Genomic DNA, 13,895 nt, shown 5'->3' on the forward strand with positions numbered 1-13,895 from the left:
CCCTAAGTTCGATATGTTGCCCTGGCTCAATGCTGGCAATCCCTAAATGACCCTAGAAAGGACTAACTATCCAAATCGTCACTAAACAATAAAATGCTACAGTGTATCATAAAAGAATATGTCTGATTAAATTACCCCATGGCAGTGCAGGGTCATAAACTGAAGGAACATACAGAAAATTAAATGGTCCCTATTAAAATGAACTGTCAAAAGATATGGCAGTTTAATTGATAGCCCAAATACTGAATGCAAGGCTGTAGCATAAAATACCAATAATACCAGCATGCGATTTACTAGTATACACAACTTGAAGGACAAAAATGCAGGTTAATTGAACAATGTGGGAGAATAGTCCCTAGTCAGAGCTGTGAAATATAGAAAGGGGCTTCCTCTATCTACAGATAGACTCTACAGGATCAGCCCAAAGGACCATGGCTCCAGCTGGTGGACTACAGATAAGCTCCACCACCCATAACTCAACTCACAAAGATGTTTGGAGAAAATCCGGTTAGGAGCATACTATATGATGTTGCTGGCTGGAGCTGGATATATGTGCTACGGTCGTGGTATCTGTCATGTGGAGGAGTATGGGCTGTGACTGCAGACTATACTGGCGGGAGATGCAAAAGCTGCAGGCCAACCAAAAGATGGGAGACAGTGGGTATCACCTGGTACGTATGCAGTGGAACTACCTGCCCTGGGTTGGAATCTCCTGGACTGGGGGCATTGCATTGTGGTCATTTATTTGGAGTTGCTTTAAGACCATGGACGTAAGAAATAAAAATAGTTGCATTGTTACCCTACCTAGGTGATTATTACAACCCAAAACCTCAGATCTTCACATCACCCATTTATACAAATCACATTCTTATCTTAAGGGGGTTAAAAGTGGCGAAAATAGATGCCTGCTTTCATACGAAAATGACAGCATACCTGTCCCCAGTTTGTGCGAGGATCTGTAATCCCATTCACTTTAAAAGAGAAAAGCTGCAATATAGACAGATGTGGTGCTGCTTCTTGTAGAACATATCCATAGATTCCTAATCCTTTAGCCCCTGCCCACCACAGCCACTTTTTGTTTATTTCGTCATTGTTTTTCCTCCCCCTCTTCCTTGAGCCATAACTTAGATTTTTACTCCGACATTGCCATTAGTGGGCTTTTTTGACCATTTATTCTATGTACTATAATACAAAGATATTGCAGTATATAGTTAAAATGACTGTCTCCTTTGAAGCCTGGCCTGCAGCTTGGCTTCATGGGAGTACCAACATGGTTCAGCAGACCCCCTGGCTGCAATGACAACCCATTGACATCCTGCAACTGACCACCTTAAAGGGATTCTGTCAGCACAGGACTACTGTTCAAACCAAGTACATGCACTCGGTGCTCTATGTCATGGCCAATCATTTAAACATACCCACCAGCTTGATTTCCATCTATCTCCACCCTTTCCTGGCTTTGTGAAGCCAGAGCTGTCAAGGAATGGAAAGGGGGAGGGGTGTGGACTGAAGTAAAACAGGCAGGTGGGATTGGGAAGCTGTGTATAAATGACTGGCCACACCATGATGCACTGAGCGACGGGACTTAGTTTGAACTGTTATTCTCTGCTAATTGAGTCCCTTTAAGTGCAGCTATCAGAGATTGACAATGGCATTTAAGGGGTTAACAGCAGCGATTGCAGCTAAACTCTGATCGCTGCTGTTACTGGCAGGTGCTGACTGTGCGGGCTCAGCTCCAAACATCGGCTCAGCTCCAAGCACCGGATAAGCATTGTACATGTCCGATAGATGAAAAAAGAAATGTAACAAAAGGGTAAATTCTCACAGTGTCTATGTGAGTGTGACATAACAGGTTTGTCCCCTGTGGTCTCACCTGTCAGCTGCATCGATGGGTAACCCTTCCAGCTCATATCTACAGGCACAGCCATAGTCTTCGAGGTCTTTGGGGCAAAGTCCAGTTACACATTTTAATTTGCTCGCAAAATTAAGTAAAGCTGGGAAATTGGTAAATATGACTTGTAACCATGTAAAGTGGGAGCCCAGACAATCTGCAAAAGAAAAAACATAGCGTTACGTATAACGAGGAGCAGCGAAGGAAGGGCCCAATCACATTATAGGGTCACATAGTGAGGAATCCCAGGATATGGATGGGGCAACTCATAAAGGCACAATAGTGCTCCTCCTCCGGAAGAACTAAAACTATCTCTAATGCCACCTGTACAACTGCAATCAACATTCCTCCACCCCTGCATTGCATTGGGTTTATTAGCAAAAATTCACAAACTTTTTGCTGTTTGCAACAAACCAATGAAACAAGAACAATGTGAATATCTAGGCACACCTAACAAAAATAAAAAAATACACTTTTACTGACTACTGCAGTCTCATGATTATTCCTTCCTGATTAGAAATTCTAATAGCGGCGCCTGATGTAATAATCCAGGGCTTTGCACTGTAGACAATGACCAGTATATACAGTTACATCAGGTGTGCTTGACATAGAACACATCAAATACCTGGACTAGCTGTTGGCGATGATGTTTGATTGCATATTACAGATTTAGAAGAGATCATTGCATAAATAAGGAGAAAGATACAGCACAATACAAAGGCACTGAATCCTCCTAGAAATACAGAGTGTCTGTAAAGTCATGGTGCACTTTTGACCAGTCACAGGAAAGCAACAAAAAACGAGAGAAATGTGAAATCTGCTCCAAATAAAAGAAAAACTCTCCCAGTTTCATACCTATACAGTGCAGTTCGATGTGGGCTCCATTTGTTGCCCTACACACATCCAAACCATAGTGAAGTTCTTGCCTCACACAGGTAAGGACTTCTGGTGTAACACAGTGAATAACGTCTGTGATTCTCTGTTTTAAGTGATTAATGTCATTGATACGTTCAATATACACATGTTGCTTCACATAACCCCAAAAGTAAAAGTCTAAGGGCGTCAGATCTTGGGAACGTGGTATACTTGTATACTTTCCTGTGACTGGTCAAAAGTGCACCATAACTTTACGGATACAACCGGAAGTAGCGTTCACAAGTTCTAGGAAGACCGGCTACTGTTATGAGCTCATTTTCTGCTCCTCCAGTTGAGAGTTCTCCTTCCATTCTCCCTCTGGTGGTGACAGGAGGTAGTGAGATTGGTTTAAGTGGTAGTGATCTGCCACCTGATGAGAAGGATAACGATTGCATCTCTGGAGTATCAGACTGGATATAAGACAGCCGACACCCTATCCTAGTGCTGGTGATTCAGTCTGCTTCTCAGGTCTTGGACTTCAGCTCTCTTCCAGTCTTCTTAAGTTAAGTTTGTTTTTTGCTAATGTTCACACGTGTGCTTGTTGGTCAATTCAGCTTCTTGTGTGGTCAGCTTGCCCCTGCTGGGGCTATGCTGAACTTCCACTCCTATTTATCTGTATTTGCCAATTTGCCTTTTTGTCCCTTATTAGATTGGCCTCTTTTTGCTCTGTTTCAGAATATTTCAGAGTGCTGATATAGTGGGAGAAATCTAGTGACTTCAGGGTTAATTTTGCTATCAGACGTGTTGGACATTATTTTTGGTAGGGTTTTTTGGCAGATTGCAGACAGTGGCTTTCCTTTCCTGTCCTTTCTAGTTAGTCGGGCCCCATCGTTTGCTCAGCCTATTTTCCTGCCTGTGTATGTGTTTTCATCTTGCTTCACCGTCAATACAAGTGTGGGGGCTGTCTTTTCCTTGGGGGTCTGCTCTGGGGAAGTTAGTTTTCCCTTTTCTTGCTTTAGGTTTATTTAGTCCTCCGGTGGTGACGAGGCGTCTAGGAACAACGTAGGAACGCTCCACTGCTACTGTTAGTTGTGTGGTTAAGATCAGGGATCTGCAATCTGTGACCAACCTCTCTGGTTTTCTGGGACTTAGCTTTTTGTTGTTCCTCCTCGGTGACCCATTCATAACAGGCTACACTTTCTGGATTTGGCAGAGAGAAGAAGCTGTCACCAAATTCCTGAAGATGCAGGTGGTCAAAGACCCTTGAGTGACTGCAAAACTCCTGAAGCAATATATGCCTGCAGCAGGCATTGAGGGTTTATTTTGTACAGTTAGGCTATATTCACGCAGAGTCTTTTTCAGGTGGATTCTGCTCAGAATCCTCCTGAAAAAGCACCCGACTAAATGAACATAGTACACAGCAATGTTAAAACGACATGACTGTGCACATATTTCTGTCACTGTCACAAGAATGACTGTGAAACCACTGGTGAAGCCACTTCAAGAAAACAACCACTGGGCCTATGCTTTTCTTGAAGTAAGTTTGCATGGGAGAACTCGGCGTCTGTGCCGGTGTCTTAGAGTCGGCATGTACAGATAATCTAAGATGCATACTAAATGCTGAAGGTCTCCATGCCTGGTCTCCAAGATGTCACCTCGCTCTACTGATCCAAAATCAGAACAAAAGTTGGCTCTAATATACTCAAAAAACCATATAAATATATGCCACAAAAGTTCTACGATTCTGTTATGAGGAGCTATGAAACAAAACTGGAACTTTTCAGGCTTATGGATGAGAGAAATATCTGGAGGAAAAAGAACAAAGCAAGCTGAAAAGACCACGATGACCACAGTGGAGCATGGCTGTTGTTCAGTGATGCCTACAGTGAAGCATGTCAGGTGCTTGGTGATGCCTTTATTGAAGCATGGCGCTGGCTCGGTGATGGCTACAATGAAGCATGACTGTGGCTCAGTATGGCTACAGTGAGGCATGGTAGTAGACCGGTGATGCCTACAATGAAGCAAGTCAATGGCTTGATGACTAGAGTGAAGCATGGTGTTACATCAGTGATCCCTACAGTGAAGTGGCAGTGAATTGGTGATGTCTATAGTGAATCAGGGTGGTGACTTAATGGTTTCAGCCAAACATGACAATGGCTTGGTGATGCCTACAATTTAGCATGCCAGTGAACTTACAGTGAAGCATAGCGGTGACTAGATAATGCCTACAGTGAAACGTGGTGGTAGCTTGGTGATGACTACAGGGAAGCATGATGTATAGTTAACAACTGACATGTTGGAAACACATAGAAAAATATTGTCCCTGAGCCGAGGCCTTATAATGGGAACAAGAGCAAGTCCACCAAAGCTTATAATCCTACAAAGAACAAAGGAGCAATAGCTCTCAGAGCAAAAGTAGGAATTAGTCCTACCGGTTATGTTGTTTCCAGGAGTCCATCATGACAGCACCACCAGGAGATTGTCCTTCATATCCTTGATAGGGACAGGAACACAGAAGAGGTTAAATAGGCCCTCCCCACCACCACCCTTCAGTGTCTTTTCCAAGTACCACACCAGGATGGATGCAACGCTATTTTATTGAATCTCCCACTACAAAGTTTACAACACATAACAGATAGGAAATCCAAGGGAGGGAATATAAGGGGTGCTGTCATGATGGACTCCTGGAAACAACATTACCGGTAGGACTAATTCCTACTTTCCAGGATGACCCTCCTGACAGCACCACCAGGAGAAGTACCAAATAACTCCTTTTAGGGCGGGATTACTGCTTGGACTTTCCTCCCAAAGGCCGTCTGTTGGCTTGACAGAACGTCCAGGCCCATAGCCCATAGCCATTCTGCCGACGAATGAAGCCGACGGTGGGAGCGCACAGCTCGACCGGTCCGTTGAGGGACCTCTCGCGGTGTCAGCGGTGCTGAGGGCCCATCCACAGAGCCCCCATTACCCCGGAGCCCCCTAGGGAAGGATGGAGTTTCGCCGGGAGCCCCCAGCTTGACCGGACCCAGGTATTTTCCTGTGCTCCTCTTCCTGCGTCTGTCCCTGATAGGGACAGGAAAAACACTGAAGGGTGGTGGTGGGGAGGGGCTATTTAACCTCTTCTGTGTTCCTGTCCCTTTCAAGGATATGAAGGACAACCTCCTGGTGGTGCTGTCAGGAGGGACGTCCTAGAAAGAAGGTATATGAAGTGAGATAGGACAATTCATTATAGTGAAAAACAAAAAGTCTTTATTTGTCAAAACTCACTTACATAAATAAGACGGGCATATAGCCCAATTGCAACAAACAAGACGAGTGATAAAAATTGGGAAGGGAATAGAAAATCAAGCGTCACTGCACACAAGAGACCTCCATAATAACATGCAATAATCACAGATAGAACTTGAGCAAGAAGCGTAACACTGTGTGTATAAATTTAACTCCGCAGAGAAAAGTGTAGCTACACGGAGAAAAGTGTCAAAAGAAAGAACTTGCCCCAGTCAAATGGAATAAAGACCATATCAACCTGTAAGGGATATACATCATTCCCATTGCCATGTGCTCACTAGGACATATACCTTCTTTTGCTCTGAGAGCTATTGCTCCTTTGTTCTTTGTAGGATTATAAGAGAAACATGATGGTAGCTAGGTGATGACTACAAGGAAGCATGGTGGTAGCTTTGTGATGCCTACAGTGAAACATGGTGGTGGCTCAGTGATGATTACAGTAAAGCTTGGTGGTGGCTCGGTGATGCTATTTGCTTCCTCTGTCACTGTAAACCTGCAGCATGTGGAGAGCAAGATAGATTCAATCAAGTGTCAGGAAATCCTAGGAGAAAACATCATGTAATCTGTGAAAAAGCTGAAGCTTGGCCAACCTTCTACCATGAAAATGATCCCAAGTGTACCTCAAAGTCCACCAAGGCTTGGTCTCAGAAGAAGTCATGGAAGATTCTGGAGCAGCAGTTGCAGTCGCCTGACTTGAACCCCTTACAAAATTTTAAGTGGCATGTGAAGAAGGCAGTTGCAGTATGCAAAGCCAAGAATATTAGTTACCCGGAGGCCATTACCAATGAGGAATGGGCTAAGATTTCTCAGGAATGCTTTCAAAAGCTGATGTTTGGATATTGTGTTTACAGCAGGTCACAACAGCCAGAGCGTCTCTACTAAGTACTAAAGATGCTTATCATGAAGGATAGAATAATAGTTACACTGCAGTAGTAAATTTGGCTAATAAACTTATGAGGGTTGAATAATTTTGATTGCAACTACAAGTAGTAATCTCATATGAAGTAAATGGGACTGGGCTTCAATACCGCACAAAACCTGTAAGACCTGTTTGCCACTGTTCTTTTTCTGACAGGAGATTGACAGCCCTTTTTTCATCACCATAAATGTAATTACGTTGATGGCTGTTTAATTAGCCCTAAATCACAAGGAAATGAACACCAATTACAGCATTTTTGTCCAATTTTTGCATGAGCTTACCAAGAAATGATGTGACACTTTCTATGTTTTTAAAGACCCCATCGAATGTAAAGTTGTCTGAAAGAAGCCAAAAAGAAAGATGTGAGGACGATGCGCCTTCAACTTTACATAGCAACTTACGGCAAAATATTATGATAATTTACATTAGAGAAGGTGAAATCCATCCATCAGGCTCAAGATTTCACATCTCAAAGTCTTTGTAGAAGACCATAAATGACAACGATAAAAAATAAATAGACCCTTTGACCAAGTCAAGGTCAACCTTCCACTCATCTTACTCCAAAGGCCGGCAACATAAATAATGGAGACAATGCCAAAAATAATAAAGGCGACCTGAACAGAATACAGGACGTGTGGTGGTCACCAGGAGTAACCTTAACCTTTTAAGGAGGTGGATATTTCTCGTCTTTAGGAGGATTTTTCTATTTTTGCTTCACTGCATTTCAAGAGGCTTAACTTTTTAAAAAAAAAAAAATTTGATTTTGCTTTTGAATTTCAGGGGGGCCATTTTTTCGGGTAGAAAATTTTTTATTTTTCGTTATTAATCACAGTATCACACAGGATAGGATTAGATACACAGCTCAGCAGTCAGTATCACACAGGATAGGATTAGATACAGGGTTCAGCAGTCAGTATCACACAGGATAGGATTAGATACACAGCTCAGCAAACAGTATCACACAGGAGAGGATTAGACACATGGCTCAGCAGTCAGTATCACACAGAATAGGATTAGATACACGGCTCAGCAGACAGTATCACACAGGATAGGATTAGATACACAGCTCAGCAGTCACTATCACACAGGATAGGAATAGATTCATGGCTCAGCAGACAGTATCACAAAGGATAAGATTAGATACACAGCTCAGCACACAGTATCACACAGAATAGTGTTAGATACACGGCTCAGCAGTCAGTATCACACAGGATAGGATTAGATACACAGCTCTGCAGTCAGTATCACACAGGATAGGATTAGATACACGGCTCAGCAGTCAGTATCACACAGGATAGGATTAGATACACGGCTCAGCAGTCAATATCACACAGGATAGGATTAGATACATGGCTCAGCAGACAGTATCACACAGAATAGGATTAGATACACGGCTCAGCAGTCAGTATCACACAGGATAGGATTAGATACACGGCTCAGCAGTCAGTATCACACAGGATAGGATTAGATACACAGCTCAGCACACAGTATCACACAGGATAGGATTAGATACACGGTACAGCAGTCAGTATCACACAGGATAGGAATAGATTCATGGCTCAGCAGACAGTATCACAAAGGATAAGATTAGGTACACAGCTCAGCAGTCAGTATCACACAGAATAGTGTTAGATACACGGCTCAGCACACAGTATCACACAGAATAGGATTAGATACACAGCTCTGCAGTCAGTATCACACAGGATAGGATTAGATACACGGCTCAGCAGTCAGTATCACACAGGATAGGATTAGATACACAGCTCAGCAGTCAGTATCACACAGGATAGGATTAGATACACAGCTCAGCAGTCAGTATCACACAGGATAGGATTAGATACACAGGTCAGCAGTCAGTATCACACAGGATAGGATTAGATACACAGCTCAGCAGTCAGTATCACACAGGATAGGATTAGATACACGGCTCAGCAGCCAGTATCACACAGGATAGGATTAGATACATGGCTGAGCAGTCAGTAACACACATGATAGGATTAGATACACGGCTCAGCAGTCAGTATCACACAGGATAGGATTAGGTACACAGCTCAGCAGAAAGTATCACATAGGAGAGGATTAGGTACACAACTCAGCAGTCAGTATCACACAGGATAGGATTAGGTACACAGCTCAGCAGACATTATCACACAGGATAGGGTTAGATACACAGCTCAGAAACAGGATGTGCCAAAGGAGAGGACATTTTCATTCCAAGAATTCCACTCATTCCATCTGATTTGCTTTTTTTTATTTTAAACGCCTCCAGTTTCCAGTTCAACTGCTATTTGCAATGTCCATTAACAATGCTCAGGGACAGTCATTGAAAGTAGTAGGGATCAATTTGCAATCTCCATGCTTTTCTCATTGTCAACTTTATGTGGTCTGTTCAAGAGTTGGAACTGCCAAAAATCTGTTCATCTTGGCACCAAAACGAAAAACCAAAAATCTTGAATGAGTTGAAAATAAAATACTTGGGTAATCGTTTAGTTAATTTGTGTTGCAAATCTGTAGTGTGAATATATGATGTGAAATGTTTTTATGTGCAATATAATCATTATAATTTGTTATTACTAACCACAGTTGGTTACTATGCCCGGGCAACGCCGGGCTCTTCAGCTAGTATTTATATAAAGCATGGGGAATACCGTGATGGAGCTGAGGGCATGACCAAAATCAGGCATAGAATTGAGGATTGTCACAGTGCCACCTGTGCCTGGCTGACTGCAGAAAGATGGACCAGATGAATGTCCCTCAATGTGGGAGAGGGGTCAGGTGAGTTTCACTGCATTTTTGCCCAAAGAGGGTATGTAAGTACTATTAGTTAAGGACACAAATGGTATGTTATTAATCCATGGAGGAACAATGAGGCATTACTTATATATGAGGGAATTATTAATATTGTGGCAAAATTGGGCCTATGGTGACACAAAGTGGTTGATATTGATATATATTTTTTTAGATGGGAAGTGAAAACTAAAGGTAAGAGGGTACCCAAGTCTAGAAGTTGCCCTGAGTCCCCTAGGGCTCTTGTTACACCCCTTCTTAAAAGGTTTATATAAAATTAGAAATACCTGGCCGGTGTCTTTCCAGAACCAATGCCACACCTGTCTAGTATTGCAAAGGAACGTCACTAAACTGAATGAGGCCTAGTTGCAATACCAAATGCAACCTAAGGACAGGTGTGGCGCTAATTTTCAAATACAGCAGTCATGTTTTTCTAATGCTGTACTGCTTTACGGACATAAGACTTATTTGGAATGTACTTGTAATTACTAAGTCAATTCAAAGAAGTGGTGCACGCGGTGGGACAGATATTGCGTGTCAAAATTCTGTTCTTGATGACGACTCTTAGTTTACTTCAGACCATTAGTCTGCACCATAACATTGGTGCACACTAATAAATCAGTTTAGTGCAAATTACGCCTCCAATAAGCCTTTTGAGCAAAAAAAAAAAAAGTGTTGAGTTTGGAAGGTCATTATTTTATGTTGCAAAAAGTCTGTGTAAAAAAAACCCCAAAAATCCCAACTCTTGGCCAGAATTTTAGTACAATGTACGCCATAAAATGAGTGCAACAACCTTAGTAAAGGTGAGTGGCTACATTAGTTTTCCCCAGGGTGCTTTTTAATATTAAAAAACAAAACTGGAGTCTGAACTGAGAAAGTAAATTAATGTGTATGCACAATGTAAGTGCATAGTAACATATGACCATTAACCAGAGAAAACAAAAAGCAAAAAGCACAAATATCCTGAACTAAAAGTAAAAAATAAACTGCAAATAATGCATAAAGGTAATAATAATAATAAGGGTATTTAGTAAACATTTAGCTTTTTAATATTAGTAATTTAGAGAACTGGTCACGGAAACTGTCCGAGGGCTAAATTCGTAAAAAGGCTCAGACTGGTATGAATATAAAACAAAAACAATACTCACCTGAGTACATCCCTAAGCAGCTCCAGCACCAACACATGTGCGGTAGTTTATCGCTAACCTCTACTTTCTGGAAAGGAAATGCCTGCTCAGCCAATCAGCTGCCACAGCAGTGACACACCTCTACTAGTGATTGGCTAGGCAGACATTTCCCGCATCTCGTAGACTAGTAGGGATTACAAAAAGTAAAAAATAAAAGGTAAGAGAGTGTTTAAAAAAATAAAAACTAGCTATACTACCTGTCACTGATCTACATATATCTCAGAACAAGAGTTACGTGGGGATCACTGACAGGGAGTATAGCAGGTTTACATTTTTTTAAAGCACTCTCTAGCCTTTTATATTTTAGTTATTGGGCAACCCCTCATAATCATAGGTAAAACACAATGGAGGGAGTTTATGAAGACTTGAGCTCCATGTGTCTTTAAGCAAAATAAGATACTCCAAATGTGCTGATCGTCACAGATTAAGAGTTGGTGTAAATTTCGGCTCCAGTTTGTCATTTTTTTTGCTCACATTATAATAAATTTGATATGTGGTGGTTGGCCAAGACCCCCTTTATTAAGCCCTGCCATTTTTTTTTAGAGATGTGACAGGCATGGTGCCAAATAACAAAAAGTTGGAAATATTTTGTGCATATACAGTGATGTGCAAAAATTTTAGGCAGGTGTGGCAAGAATGCTGCGAAGTAAGGATGTTTTGAAAAACAGAAGGGTAATATTGTATACTTAATGAATTATTAAAACGAAAAGTGAATGAAAAAAAGAGAAATCTAAACATCTAAATCCCATCAATTCTTGGTGACAGCGTTTTGCTGTCATCACTTCTACTTGGTATTTGTTACTCGTACACACTCGGCAGGAGGATGTTCCAAACATATTGGAAAAATAACCACTGATCTTTGTGGATGTCACTTGTGTAGATCCTTCTGTCTCTTCATGTGATCTCAGACAGACTGGATGATGTGAGATCAGGGCTCTGTGGGGCCGGATCAACACTTCCAGGACTACTCGTTCTTAATGAGATTGGCAGCATGTTTGGGGTCAATATCCTGCGGCAAAACACATTTGGAGCCAATCAGATGCTTCCTTGATAGTATTGCATGATAGATAAGTATCTGCCTGTATTTCTCACCATTAATCCTGACTAAATCCCCAACTCCAGTTGCTAAAATGCAGCTGCAAACTTGCAGGGCCCTCCACCGAGCTTCACTTTTCCTGCAGACCCTCATTATTTTGCCGCTCTTCTGTGAATAAACTGCCTTCTGTTACAGCCAAATATTTCACATTTTTTGCTCATCAGTCCAGAGCACCTGCTGGCATTTTTCTGCAATCCAATTCCCATGTTTCCTTGCATAGTTAGGTCACTTGGCTTTGTTTCCATGTTGACGGTATGGATCTTTAACCGCAATTCTTCAATGAGGACCACTTCTGGCCAGACTTCTCTGAACAGTAGATGGGAGTAGCTGGGTCCCACTGGTTGTTGCCAGTTCTGAGTTGATGGTACTGCTGAACATCTTCTGATTTTGATGGGAAGTAATCATGATCTGTCTTTCATCTGCTGCACTAAGCTTCCTTGGCCGACCTCTATATCTACAGTCCTCAACTTTGCCCATTTTTGGTGCCTCTTCAAAACAGCTTGAACAGCACATCTGGAAACCCCAGTCTGTTTTAGAATCTTTCCCTGGGAGACTCCTTTCTGATGCAGTATAACGACCTTGTGTCTTGTTACTGTGCTCATTCTTGCCTTGCTCTACGACCTGTTACATTAATCTGTCTTCCACAACCTCTCCTTTGTAGCAGAGTTTGGCAGTCCCTCGCCCAGTTTTAAGCCTCCTACTCAGCAGTTTTTGTTTCAGCTAGTAACAGCATTTCAACCTACATATGAAAATAATTATCATTCCCACCTGTTTGGAATAATTGGTTACTGATATACCAGATTATAATCCTGCAAAATCCCTGACTGTGTATGAGAGTGTAACTAGAAGAATTCTTGCTGTTTTGAAGGAAAATAGCAAACACCAAATATTGGTGGGATTTATATTTCTCTGCTCTTCATTCACTTTGCATTTTATTAATTAATAAATATAAACTAATAATAGCACTTCAATTTTTGAAAGTATTCTTACTTTGCAATATTTTTTCCACACCTACCTTAAACGTTTGCACTGTACCGTGCACTTTTTGCCAAATTTTGCTGCTTTTTGACACCAAAAAAACTGGTGAAAATGGAATGATCCACGTCACCCAAACTTATATGAATAGTTGTGATCGTCATTGCAGCTCTCGAGCTTACTTACTTATGTTTTTTATTGGTAGGTCGGAAAGTTCTGATAACATAGGAGATGCTCCAGATTCTTGAGAATATGTGGTCTCTGAAAGACAAGGAGCAATGATCAAGAACATAATGTAGATCTACAGTCCAGGTGGCCTTGCCGGTATTTTAGGCTACGTTCCCATGATGAGCTTTTGCTGAGTTTTTGATGTTGCAAATTTTCTGAACCATTTCTGCATCTTACTTGTATTTTTCGAAAATCCACAATGTAAAAAGAGTCACCAAAATCTCATTGTGGGAAAGTACCAGTACAGTCATTTGTAGGTCTTGCTTCTACCAGGGTTCAAGCTACAGGACTAGATAAGCAGTAATGTTTTATCTTATAAAACATCCAAGTGTGAAGTTTGACAGAAAACCAAAAAGTTGGTCAACCCACAAATGGTTGATGGATGGAATTCGTTGCCACCTAACCCGTGACTTGGATGCGTACATGCCCCCTGTTATATCTAGATCACCATCTGATCATCGATTATCCATCTTCAAAGAAAACGTGACCTCAGAAAACATTCTAAATGGATCCTTCAAGAAATTGCAGAAGAGTACATCATCATTCCCTATAAGTGCACGTAGTCCACAAGTTACCTCCATATTGGTACGTTATTCTTATATCTTACGTGGCTGCTCAGTGGATAGCAATTTTGCTTTGATTCACTGGGATCATGAGTTCAAACCCAAT

At 41.7% G+C, this 13,895-nt stretch overlaps 1 protein-coding gene across 1 annotated transcript in view; it reads right to left on the reverse strand.

The window, feature by feature from the left end:
- Nucleotides 1-13,895, reverse strand: part of OC90 (otoconin 90) — a 180,448-nt gene that overhangs the window by 104,091 nt on the left and 62,462 nt on the right. Inside the window, exons 2-4 of the mRNA XM_073590433.1 lie at nucleotides 13,185-13,259; nucleotides 7,235-7,291; nucleotides 1,874-2,048 (exon numbers count right to left, since the gene is read on the reverse strand). Coding sequence (XP_073446534.1) covers nucleotides 1,874-2,048; nucleotides 7,235-7,291; nucleotides 13,185-13,259 — 307 coding nt within the window. The remainder of the gene's footprint in view (nucleotides 1-1,873; nucleotides 2,049-7,234; nucleotides 7,292-13,184; nucleotides 13,260-13,895) is intronic.

This window comes from Dendrobates tinctorius, unplaced genomic scaffold, assembly GCF_039654945.1.
Source record: "Dendrobates tinctorius isolate UK_male_01 unplaced genomic scaffold, ASM3965494v1 ptg000116l, whole genome shotgun sequence".
Taxonomy (NCBI): domain Eukaryota; kingdom Metazoa; phylum Chordata; class Amphibia; order Anura; family Dendrobatidae; genus Dendrobates; species Dendrobates tinctorius.